This window comes from Alosa alosa, chromosome 15 (assembly GCF_017589495.1).
Source record: "Alosa alosa isolate M-15738 ecotype Scorff River chromosome 15, AALO_Geno_1.1, whole genome shotgun sequence".
Taxonomy (NCBI): Eukaryota; Metazoa; Chordata; class Actinopteri; order Clupeiformes; family Clupeidae; genus Alosa; species Alosa alosa.
Window position 1 is genome coordinate 26,881,863 of NC_063203.1, and position 12,500 is coordinate 26,894,362.

General features: G+C 41.8%; 3 protein-coding genes across 8 annotated transcripts in view; 1 reads left to right on the forward strand and 2 right to left on the reverse strand.

The window, feature by feature from the left end:
* zgc:101731 (SNARE_SNAP25N and SNARE_SNAP23C domain-containing protein) overlaps positions 1-174 on the reverse strand; it is a 14,781-nt gene extending 14,607 nt beyond the window's left edge. For both annotated transcript variants that reach the window (XM_048264599.1, XM_048264598.1), the window contains exon 1: positions 52-174. The gene's annotated coding sequence lies outside the window, so the exon portion shown is untranslated. The remainder of the gene's footprint in view (positions 1-51) is intronic.
* Positions 175-848: 674 nt separating this feature from the next.
* On the reverse strand, positions 849-7,648 carry capns1b (calpain, small subunit 1 b). Its single transcript, XM_048264600.1, has 11 exons — positions 7,493-7,648; positions 6,836-6,933; positions 6,560-6,596; positions 6,088-6,180; positions 3,770-3,827; positions 3,399-3,463; positions 2,409-2,477; positions 2,190-2,268; positions 1,582-1,698; positions 1,349-1,407; positions 849-1,189 (listed from the first exon to the last, which is right to left on the reverse strand). Exons 2-11 carry the CDS (start codon positions 6,880-6,882, stop codon positions 1,163-1,165), a joined length of 651 nt encoding a protein of 216 aa, XP_048120557.1. The 5' UTR covers positions 6,883-6,933; positions 7,493-7,648; the 3' UTR covers positions 849-1,162.
* A 618-nt stretch (positions 7,649-8,266) lies between these two features.
* Positions 8,267-12,500, forward strand: part of zgc:162698 (Transmembrane protein 87A-like) — a 27,200-nt gene continuing 22,966 nt past the window's right edge. For 3 of the 5 annotated variants that reach the window (XM_048264455.1, XM_048264456.1, XM_048264458.1), the window contains exons 1-6: positions 8,267-8,463; positions 9,389-9,464; positions 9,875-9,966; positions 10,411-10,533; positions 11,174-11,227; positions 11,631-11,678. In XM_048264455.1, the coding sequence (XP_048120412.1) occupies positions 8,320-8,463; positions 9,389-9,464; positions 9,875-9,966; positions 10,411-10,533; positions 11,174-11,227; positions 11,631-11,678 (537 nt within the window). In that variant the 5' untranslated portion in view covers positions 8,267-8,319. Of the gene's footprint in view, positions 8,464-8,593; positions 8,613-9,388; positions 9,465-9,874; positions 9,967-10,410; positions 10,534-11,173; positions 11,228-11,630; positions 11,679-12,500 lie in introns of those variants that run through there. The other 2 variants (XM_048264457.1, XM_048264460.1) reach the window with 2 other exon arrangements.

The following is a 12,500-nucleotide window of genomic DNA, read 5'->3' on the forward strand; positions in this document are numbered from 1 at the left end:
TAAAGTTAAAATGGCACTGACCTGGCAATTTGTTTCGCCAAAGCCACTTACCGTAGGCTCCCCTCCAACTGAAAGAGATGATAACTGTCGCCGTGTTTTTGCTCGTGGAAACGTTGAACCGCGCGTAACGCTCCTATTTGCTCATTCAACTACTTACGGCATCATCCCCGGGGCTAAACCTTCTGTGGTACCCGTTCCCTCCCAAGGAAGGTAACTTCTGAGACACACCCTTTCTCACAGCTGCTCTCTCATTGGCGAATAACTCCATGAAGGACACCCAGACAGGAAAGAAAGAAATACTATTCGCAAAATCAGATGGCAATCTTTTTGTCCCGCCCATAACAGCTGCAGGGTACGCGTTGCTGAGGCAACTGGTATTACTGGTACTTGCAAACGTCAGGAGCAGGGTGCTGACTTGTAGTGTAAATAAACTGTATTGACTACTCTAACTAAGCTTGCAATAACTGGAAAGATGACGCACTCAAATTTGGATATATTCAATCGAATATTAAAGTGTGTTTGGTAAACAATTATAGGCCACTATTAAAAAAAATTGGCATAGCCTAAATCTTGAATTTTATTAATCAGTAATAATAAAAATCACCTCTCCACAGTTAAGTTTACTGAGCATAAATTTAGACCAAGCATGTTTTTTTTGTTTTTCATAACAAACAAGCTACGTTTACTGTAGATAGTCCTCATCCTAAATCTAGGATTCTAGATAGAAAGATACATGGATACTTTATTAGGATCAGAAAGTTGGAAACTATGCCTATACTCCGAGAGCAAAAGAAGACGCATCACAGGTGCAAACCTGTGGCCAAATGAAGAAAATATACACCAACATCTTTGTTTGTATGCGCACACTCCTTTTCTTTTAATAGGCAAGAGGAAATGTACAAAAAAGGGTCTAAACATTGGAATGTTGACAGCATAAATGCTGAGGTTCTACTTTGGTTTGAAGCAAAGCTGCCATCTAGTGTTTAAACATGGTCCCTGCAAGCCTTTGCCAGTATTACTGTAATGTATAATTTGCCTGCACAATAGGCTACAACAAAAGGGTGACAACATACAAAAGAGATGGTGAAGAAAGTGCATCAAACAACTTTGTTTCACTGAGAAGCTTCAGAGAGAATGTTGGGATGTCTGAGTCAGGCGGTGTTTAAGAGTACATTGTCAACTGCAACCACTGAGGAGAAAGCAGACAACACTGAACGTTACACAAAGCCTTAATGAATACTGGTTAATGAGTTACATTCAGACAGTATGTGGATCTGGCACGCCTGTGGCCCTGATCAGAGCTACTGTTGGCTGCTGTGTGATAAAGTGTTAATGTCTTTGGCTTTACCTCCTGAATGTCGACCTTAATGGTGCCGTTGTTGTCCTTGTCGAGTGTCTTAAATGCACCTAAAACACACACGAGACAAGATAAATCAGTTTGAGTCATTCAGCACCACACAGTGAAGTGCTATGACAGATAAAGGTAGGAAAAGTGACTGATAAAGATGTAGCATGGAAAATGAGAGGAATGAGAGAGGAGGAGGAAAGTGGTGGGGGCACGTGAAGGTCTCGCACACTCACAGCACATGGCATTAAGCCGGACTAGGCAGCCGATGTAGTTGTCAAAGTCCATGTTGCCGTTCTCATCGCTGTATCTGCGGATGATCATCTGGAAGATCTGGTCATTCAGGGGGAAGCCTGCAGAGAGACAGAACAGAGAGAACACTGCATTTTGGAACCACAAAGTGCTCTAGAATGTCATATAGTGGAATGAAATGAATGTTCTGTAATTCTAGATTCCACTGCATAAAACCACTGAGAGGCATCACTGAATACACAGGGGCCGAGTGGCGGTGGGGGTTGAGAATCTCATGAGGCTTTGAGAATGTTTCCCCTTCCTGTTTGGTCTGTGTTTCTATTGCATGTTTAGAAAAAAACAATCTCTTCAAGGATCTTTGGCATAATCTGAAAGGAGAACGTTTTCACTGTTCTACTTTACAATCCTTGAATGTTTTGTTGAAAACGTTAGAAGCCAAACTACTAAAACTAATAAACCACAGCATTCAATGACAAAAAAAAGGTTGAACATGATTATGGACAAACAAGTGGTCAGTCATTCACATCCCCATCATTCTGTCTCCAAGGGTGACAGAAAAACTACAGTGCGTTGTCATGGTAACTTAACGCACCTGCAGCTTTGAAGGCACCTGGCAGTTCATCCGCTCCTATGATTCCTGAGCGATCTTTGTCATACTGCTTGTAAATGGTCTGCAACAAGGGACAACAGTCTATGTTTAACTCCAATGCAAAGACTCTTGCGTTGCAATCATGTGATTTGTGTTTCAACACTGTGATATAGGTTTGAACATTTTGAAAGGTTAGATTTCAGAGTTTAGAGGTCGCCTTACCTGCCATTTCTTGATGTTATTCCAAAGGTATTTGAATTCGTGAAAGCCCAGTTTACCAGTACTGTCACTCTGTGAGAGCTGGGTTAAGGGAACCATCTTCAAAAGCAATCACTGAAATCAAACAATTACATACCACACTTTTTGCATGACATGCTACCTATATTGTATGCAGGCTCCATAACCCAAAAACATGACATCAGAAATCAATAAAAGAACTCTGTACACCAACATTATTAACATTTTCCAATCAGTTATTTTCTTAATATCCATATCATGCACAGGTTCTTGTTCAAATACAGCCTAGCCTACATGATTTTCAAAATAGGCCTATTGTCAGGATCTGGCCCGGACCGTTGGGTTAACGGTGCCACCCTGGTGGCCCTTTTGTGTATTGTCCTGTGTTTGTTTTTCCTGTTCCCCATGTGCTTTGTGTTACCTGCCTGTCACCTGCCCATGTGTGCTAAAGCATTGGAATAACGTTAGTAATTTAACATACAGGACTCTAATTTGATAGTTTGCACAAAGTGAAAAGCCCTATGTCTAACCACAGCTAACTAATCCAAATCAATTTGCAAACAGCATGGGCAAGATATTGAAGGGCAAACAATGATAAGTCAGTGTGATGCTCCCAAATGCCACACAATAGCTATAGTTCATGCACCCGAACTTCACTTGTTGACAGAGTTTGCCTGCCATTTAAATTAGGGCCCAGTCTTATGCAAAACTGTGATGGTATGGACAATGCACTGGCCCTGTGGTGGAGCTAAGATATCATATGATCCAATACAGCCATGAAGGCCATAAAAGTAAGAGTTCAGTCTATCCATCCAAGTTCTATTCAAAACTTTTATCTGAGGATAACTACATTGTAGAATGTGAGAACAGCACACTATTGAGATTTGTGTCAGATGAGCATGGACTTTAACTGGAGCTTAATTCAGATTGTTTTTAGTTTTGTTTTTAAAATGAGAAACTGTGTAGGAAGGATACATCCATGACCGCCACCATGCTCCTACAGGACTCGATGGTGAAGCCGTCTGTTTTCATGTCAGCATCTGCATGTAACACAAAATGAAACATTTACAACACATTCACATTTACGGTCATATTCACACAACGTATCTGAATAACTGAAAGGTGTGGAACAATGCAGGCACATAGTCAGTTAAATAATGGCCACTGAAAGCAAACAGCCAAACATGAAAAATATGTTTCACTTTAGAATAAGAGACACGAGAAAGACCTTTTTTCTTGAATGAACACATAGACACGTCTGTTAGACAGGTGATGGCAGAAACACATATTAAAAAAAGAGTAACTGCAGCATGTGGCAAACATGACTAGAGAGTCAGAGCACTCACGTTTTGTTAGAATTTTGTTGAGGATGCTCATGAGCTCGTTGGGGCTGACCTCCATGTCCTGCGGAAGAATTGAGGACAAAAAAAATGGATGTGTCACCAAAGGGAAGAATTACTCACACACACAGAGAATCAGTCACTAAACACCACCCATAGATTCAAAACAGACTTCATGGAAAAGGTGCTGCAACATGTAAAAATTAAGAAAATGTACCAAAGTGTTTTGTTTTTTTATTTGTATCTATGCTCATGACTGTCTTACCCTGAACATCTAATACCTGTAGTGCCATAAACTGAATACTGAAACTTCACTAATAGGTGTAAGTCTGTGGGGGGCAGTGGATGGGTTAGATTAAATATGGTGAGAGTTGAACATGCAGTTGCCATGATTCTGCTACCTGTATAGATTCTTTTAGCACCTATGCCATAGATTACCAAGGCTATTAGGTTGTTATTACGTTATTAGCCAACGCTAAAGCGAGACAAAGCCCCAACCTGTCTTTCTGGACTTTTCTGTGGACATTTCTTGTTCTCTAACGTGACTTGGCTTTCTGTTCGACATCTATTGTCCCCCTTAGTAGCTCCAGTTTGACTGAAACTTGACACCTGAGTTACCAAAAGCACACACCCCTCGGCCACACACACCCTACTGCTCGAATCCTTAATGCTGCCAAAACATACCCCACAGCAGCTGACTGATGGAAATGCACACAAACAGGAGGAATCAACAAAACAACTCAGTGCTCCAAAGCACTTTAAGCCAACAAAGCTTAGTCACTGTTGGAAACAGGCTCTTTCCTCACCAGCACAACACCAGCCAGGACAAGCTCATATAATACCAGCAGTCAGAGCCAACACTAAGACCACAGCCCAACTATCGAAACAAAAACAAAAAAAAAAAAAAAAATGTTATGCTGTTGTTGTTCCAATAGCTGGGCTGTGGTCTTAGTGTTGGCTCTGACTGCTGGTATTATATGAGCTTGTCCATACGCACTTAGGTGATGTGTGTGCTATCTAAGCTAGCCTCTATCTCCAGTCCAGTGAGCGTCTGGCTGGAGAGAGAGCAGCGAAACGCCCAGCCTCCTGCAGACCAAACACTGCTTTTAAAAAGCCTATAAAGACCCTGCCGGCTTCCCCTTAGAGCAAACTGTGGCCATTGATTGTCCATCCTCTTTCCTGGACACCGGCTGTTACAGCTATTGATAAAACATATATTTAGCAGCCCATGCTTTGTGTCTGTGTAGGTTGTCTTGACAGAATGAGAGTTCTATTCTATTCTATTCTATATTCTGTTACACTCTAAATCAATGTGCAACAAGCCATTCAACCACCATCAGATCTGTTAGTCATTAGCTTCAGCTACGGTCTTTGGCACGGCTTCCCAACCCATAACCACATCCGCGCCCAGTGATGACTCTCTCTCTCTCTCACACACATACTCACACACACACACACACACACACACACACACACACACACACACACACACACACACACACAGAAACCACCCCCAGATCTCTTTTTTCACAACAGTGTTCATAGGGCCTTAGCGACGCCCAGCACAACAATGGCAGGAATGTAGAATAAAGAAATGGGACGAGTCACTGCTCCCATGTCCCATTCACCAGACATCTGAAGAGGACGATCAAAAACACCTGTCAATCACTACAATAACTTAGAGTAAACTCCACAGGAGCACACAAACTGTATAGTCATTACAGTATACTACACAGTGGAGGCTAGGAGCTCGGGGCATAACATAGCACTGTATTGTAACTCCATAGTGATAGCATAGTACTGTAACTGGACAGGTTGCATGTCATGTTTTGGGGTGGTGCAGACATTATGTGTAGACAGCAGGGTGGTGCAGGAATTTCATGAATCTGTCACAGACAGGAGACGGGCGAACTCAACCAACCAGCTCACACACACAATGTCAAACAATGCTGGAAGGACCACACCCAAACAACGAATTCCCAGCTCAGAAATTGGAATAGCTGGCACAGCTATCTGCACTGTCAGGAACCTCAATCTGGGATTTAATATCTCCCTCTGAAGCCGCGGCATCCAAAGTAGAAACCAAAACACTCGTATGTGGTTCCGTTTTGTAATGGTGATGTGTAACAGAGCGGTTATGCTGATGTCGTAAATGCAGCAAGGTGCATTGGGCCTGAATGAAACCTCATATCGTTTCCCCAAATCTCTTCCCATACTTCTAAATGTCTAAATGCCTAAATGTCTGTAAGTTGTAAACGGCGCCTTGCAGAGTTGAGAGTGTGCTTCACTGCAGAGATGCTGGACATGGTCAGCAGAGTACTCACATCTCCAGCCAGCTGATGGAACACCTTGCGGAACTTTGCCTCCTCATCATTCTCGTGAGACTGAGCGTAGGCCAGCGGTCTACGAGCAGGGGGCTGAAACACACAGAGAGCACACTGTAAACACCAGTCTCACACACACACACACACACACACACACACTACACACACACCGGTCTACGAGCAGGGGACTGAAACACACAGAGAGCACACTGTGAAACACCAGTCTCACACACACACACACACACACACACACAAACACACACACACACACTACACACATCAACAGTGGGCAAACTGTCCTATCTCTCACCACAGGCATCTCACCACAGGCAACAGATATGTATAGTTTACAAACAGCTAATTCTAACCATGAAAGCAGCAGTGTCTGAAAGACATAATGAAAAAGCCTTGAGACGACAAGATATCAAATTAAAAGCCTTGAGACGACAAGATATCAAATTAAGCTACTCACTGGGTCTGAGGGTACAAACTGGCCGGGGTCGACGTTGCTAAAACATTTTAAAAATGGACAAACATAACATTAGTGATTAAATGTGTGATAACCACATCAATTCAACTCCCTACCACCACCAACAGCTAACCTGTGTTTCAGATTAGCCATACATTTAAATAGCCAAACACAACTTATGACCTGAATTTCAAGTTAGCCATAAATTCAAAATTCATGAAAATTCAGGAAGACAGTCCTAGTTGCTTTGTTTCAAAGTTCAGTATGTCACTGTTTTACCTCACAACATCCAGAATCCCACCAATGAGTCTTTTAGCCAAAAACATCCTGTGTTTTTGTATGCACTGTATGCCACCCAAGTGCCTTCAAATGTATGTCTGAGAAGGAAAAACATAAACAGTGACTGTATTTGTTTACAGACAGAAATAAAAGTGACACATTAAATTTGCATCAGACAAACAGCCAAACACACATTCGCTACACACACACACACACACACACACACATCACCACCACCATTTTATTTTAGTGTATAAGATTTGATTAATTTTGAACGTTGTATTATGAAATAGCTAATTGGTCTGGACACAGACACTCACATCCCAAGCCTACTGTCGTGGATCGACCAATCGCAAAGTTGTTTTGGCTGTAACTTTAGGGATAGGCTATTGCATAACAGCATGAAGACTTCCACAAAATCAGTTTTAGTTTATCGACATAACTTATAGGGATGAAATAACGAATCGGAAGCTAGGCTATATTGGCTAACTCATCAAAGTTATCAAAACACATCTGTTTGACATAGCCTACGTCGCAGCTCTGGCTTTTCTTCTCGAAACAAATAGCCAAAAAGTCATTAAAGTTGAAGAACGGCAGACTTTCTGGTCAAATAACAAACATAATTTGGCAAAGACAAGTGTAAAAAGAAGCACTTACGGGCACTTCGCCGGTGTAGACGTTCAGAAGTGAGAAAGAATGTTACTGTAGGCAACCTCGAATGGGCACCAGACCAGTTTCAGCGCAATTGTCCAACCCTTTTTACTGAGAGGAGGATCCACACCACACCCTCGCTAGTCGCTAGTCGAGAAACCAGTTTGATCAGTTTGATCACTGGGTCCTATCATCTGTCGAATTGTCCAGCTCTTAAACACACGCAGACCCACTAGTTGGTTGTCATGCAGAACCAGAACCTACAGTTAAAACGACAGAGCAAATGACAAAAGCAAAACTAATATGAGCTGTTAAATGTTGGGTAAGGCCAAAAATGAGCGCAATGAGCAACATCATTCCATCGTCATATTTAGAAATGCCGTCTTGCGGAACAGACAGTGTCATCTAGCAGATTGATCATTTGGAGGTTTCAGAGTTACGGCGAGTAAATTAAAGTTTAATTTATAAATGTGTCAAGTTCAAAGTTAAGTTTATGGTCGTGTACTCATAAATAAGGATTTATCAGTAATGACATTTCTGATGCTCAAGAGCCAGCTCAACTTCAATGAATAAATTAAAGGCCTAATTTAAAACGGTAGGCCTAATTAATTAAACAATATACCCTACTGAAGTTTCACAACACATAGTGCTGCACATAGGCCTTATAGCCTACTAAAACTGTAAACAGACAAACTCAGAGATTTAAGGACATTTGACTAAAGCCGTGGCCTACAAAGACGCATGTGTGTCGCCACCCACTGAAATGACGTCATTTATTATGTAGAACCGCGGAAGAGATTGTTCGTAGAGTTGTAACGTCGATTGCCTTGTAAATGGAAATGGCGTCTTTTCCGACCACGTCATTAACGTCCGGCTCCTTAAGAATATTATTTTATGTCTTTATTTTAGAGTTATTATTAATTCAGCCATTAAACGCGGTGTCAGAGCCGGGGAAATGGATCTTGAAGGTGGACAGTGTAAGTTCGCATGCGCGTCTGGTTACATGGGGTACCGTTCTGTAATTAGGCGTAACATTGGCTATCTGCATTCCTGTGTATGTGTTATAACTGATCGCTGTCCACTGTGATAAATACATATTGGGGCGTTATAATCAACTTTCAGTCAGGTCGGTGTGTCATGAAGAGATAGGCCTTGTTGAACTCTGTGTTTTTTTTTATTTCCTGATGTCCTATATTGCTTAAAATAAAGGGTTAGCTAACGTTAGCGGTGCTATCTTGACGAAATAGCTGTCGCAGTTGAAAAGCTATCAACATCACATTGCTAACGGTCAGTTATCATTTAGGGTAGCGGGTAGTAGTTGACACGAAAACGGACAGAGACTGATTATCACTGCCACCAAGCAATTGCTTTTGAACTTTAAAGTTCAGGCTTCGTTAACATTAAGTTCTAACTCGACATCATTATCCCGCTGTTCCAGTTCAACGGCACATGCCTGGCTTACAGGTTTAGCTGCCTACCCTTTTCCTGGTGTTTACCTCTTCCTGTTAAATATGCACGGCTGTTGATTTGTCAATTCAGTTCATTGTCAAATCTTAACACTCCACTCTGTTGTTCAGTAGTAGTGGTGACAAATATGTTTCCCCAACATATTCTGCTCACACTAGAATTGCTTCTTGTGCAAGATGACTAAAACATCTATTGTATTAACATCTATAGTGACCAAAGTACCTTTGCACTAGGAAGCACCTAGTGCATAATAGGTGAGTGAGAGTGTGGTCAGGTTGCAGTGCATCTTGAAACCCTTTGGAAGAGCTGAGACTGACCCTGGCACAGAGCAAAGTTTTCCTTTGGTGGCAGGTGTGGAATGCTTGTAGAATGTTTTTAGGATTCACACACTCCCAACAGGTGCATTAAATTACCGTTTGTCTCCTTTGCATGTAGGACATGATCACGAATAAGGAAAACTATTTCCTTTTCTCGAAGACGATGTTCAACAACACAATCATTGAACTGAAATGTAAGTAATCACTAAGACGTGTTTTTTTTTGTCATTACATCACAAGCCAGAGGCATCTGTTGTAAAGTTCACCTTCTTAGTGATACTTACGTTACTCCTCTGTTTGAGCAGTGTGTTTGTAAAACCAGGGTATGGAGTTTCAAACTGAGAGGAAAGTTATAAGTCCCACTTACTTTTACAGACCATACTCACCTAAATAAAGAATGGCTGGCTCCAAAGGCAAACAAATGAGATGTAGTCATAGTTTGTTAAACCATAGTTTGTTAACTGACTGTGAAAGCTATGGGTGGGTTGGGTCACCAACAATATAACCAACTTGGGTGGTTACAGTATGTGGAAGGGTTTAGACTGGTGTGTTCCATCATAAATGGAAATTTGTTACATTTCCTGTTTGATGTTTGTATTTCCAGGGTCCTCTCACTGTCCAGATGTCAATGTCTCTTTCTCTGTATCCTGGGTCCTGCGTAGCTCACGCTGTTATGATGAAATTTTCACTAGTGATGTAAGTGACTCATCAGCCTCGCATGAACGAACCCACAACATATTAGCACAAATGTGATAAGATCCTAGTTAGCAGTCTCAACTCTTAGGCTTGGGGTTAAGCATTCCTCTATTGAGCAATGGCTATTGTTATTGTGGAGATACATAGATGCAAATAGACAAACAGGTCTACGTTGAAATCTTGTGTGAAATGCGGCATAACCGAGTACATTTGCAATTAGAGTTTATTTTCTAAAATGATTAGACTAGTACTGTTAGGGTTTTGAAATTGTATTTTTTTTTATTCTTCAAACTGGTACAAGGTACAACCTTACTACAATGAGCGTACTTACTACAATGAGCGTACTTACTACAATGAGCGTACTTACTACAATGAGCGCACTTACAGATGAGGCCGGGAACTGACCGATCAGTATGGCTGTTTTTGTTGTTTTCCTCCCTGAAGCTCACTAAATACTTCAGCTCTGTCAGCGTCGAGCAGGAGGGGGGTACAGGCTCGTACATCCGTCATGAATACAATCCTATCCTGTGTCCATCCCAGTCCAGCGCCATGGCGGTACGTGGGTCTGTGAGTGCCTATGTTTGTGTGTGAGTGCTTAGGGTTGTGTGTTAGGGCCTATGTTTGTGTGTGAGTGCTTAGGGTTGTGTGTTAGGGCCTATGTTTGTGTGTGAGTGCTTAGGGTTGTGTGTGAGTGCCTATGTTTGTGTGTGAGTGCTTATGTTTGTGTGTGAGTGCCTATGTTTGTGTGTGAGTGCCTATGTTTGTGTGTGAGTGCCTATGTTTGTGTGTGAGTGCTTAGGGTTGTGTGTGAGTGCCTATGTTTGTGTGTGAGTGCTTAGGGTTGTGTGTGAGTGCCTATGTTTGTGTGTGAGTGCCTATGTTTGTGTGTGAGTGCCTATGTTTGTGTGTGAGTGCCTAGGGTTGTGTGTGAGAGCTTAGGGTTGTGTGTGAGTGCCTAGGGTTGTGTGTGAGTGCCTAGGGTTGTGTGCGTGCATGTGTTTGTTCCAGAAAGCATGTTTGTGTGTGTGTGCTCAAGACATGTATATGATTTGTTAATGAATATGTTTTGCTCATACGCATCGTAATGGAACATTACATATAATGTCAGTTCTTTTTGGGGAAAGTGACTGTTGTTTATACACTATTTGTAATGTCATTATAAATGATTTAACAATACTTACATACATGTTACTTCTGTGTTCTCTAGTTTGCGGTGGAGAATTTTGATGTTCCAATAAGGCTTAAGGAAGGAAAGCCACAGGTATGCAAGACCCTCTCATGACATCTTAGCTTGGCTCATTATAGCATAGTCAGTTGTTTTCCCACATTACAGTCAGTCGTTTATAACCACAGGATAGTCAGTCGTCATAGTCAGTCGTTTATAACCACAGTATATCTTAGATGGAGGGAGTGTTAGATTGATTGTTAATTATTTTGGGTAAATAGAATGATCCTGCTGTTTGTGGTTATCAGAATACTTCATGGGTGGGGGCCATTTGCTTTCTCATCAGAGCTGTCATTCTTGCAGAGATAAATCACCTAGTGCCTAATGCATTGCATGTTTGCTCTCATATAAAATGTCAAACGAGCCAACATTGTTATGTTCAAAGGTCATTTTTTAGAGCACGAGGTTGATGTGTTTTTCTCTCTTTATTTCTTTACAGGCTACAGTGAACAATGTGAGACACAGGAGAGAAGCAGAAAATAAAAAGGTGGGAGTGATGGACCTGCAGTAGAGGCAATGTTATTATCCAGGGGCTGGTTTCTCACGCAAGGCTCGTGTCTAGAAAGCTGCTACACCAATGTCACTATAGGCAAAGTTATTATCCAGGGGCTGGTTTCTCATGCAAGACTCGTGTCTAGAAAGCTGCTACACCAATGTCACTATAGGCGTTGTTATTATCCAGGGGCTGGTTTCTCATGCAAGACTTGTGTCTAGAAAGCTGCTACACCAATGTCACTATAGGCAATGTTATTATCCAGGGGCTGGTTTCTCACGCAAGGCTCGTGTCTAGAAAGCTGCTACACCAATGTCACTATAGGCAAAGTTTGAGTTTTACCTTTTTTCCGAAAATGTGATTGGCTTTTAACAACTCAGGACTCCCAGTTACAGATCCATCAAACTCAATGAATGTTATTGACTCATATTGATCTAAGTGGTTTGATTCCCTCTCATAAGGTCTCTGGCCAGTGGCCACACTACATATTCAGTTTACATACAGTTTACATTACATAGTTTTGACTGGGAGGAAACCAAAGTCAAAGTCTGAGTGTTGCTATTGGCTTGGTCTCAAAGTCCCATAAGCAAAAGGAAAGTATTGTAGCTGGTGGGAAGCCTTAATGCTTCTCTCTGGGCAACAGTGGCCCCTGCTGGTTGGTCTGGGTATTGGTTAGAAGAAATGTAGGGTGCAGACTGAGTACCGGTAGAATTGAGTCCTCCTTGGATCGCAGGCAAGTTTTGCATTGTGAGATACCTATCTATTCACAGTGAATTGGGAAATCTTCATGGTGTAGCTTTATGGTGTGATGTAACA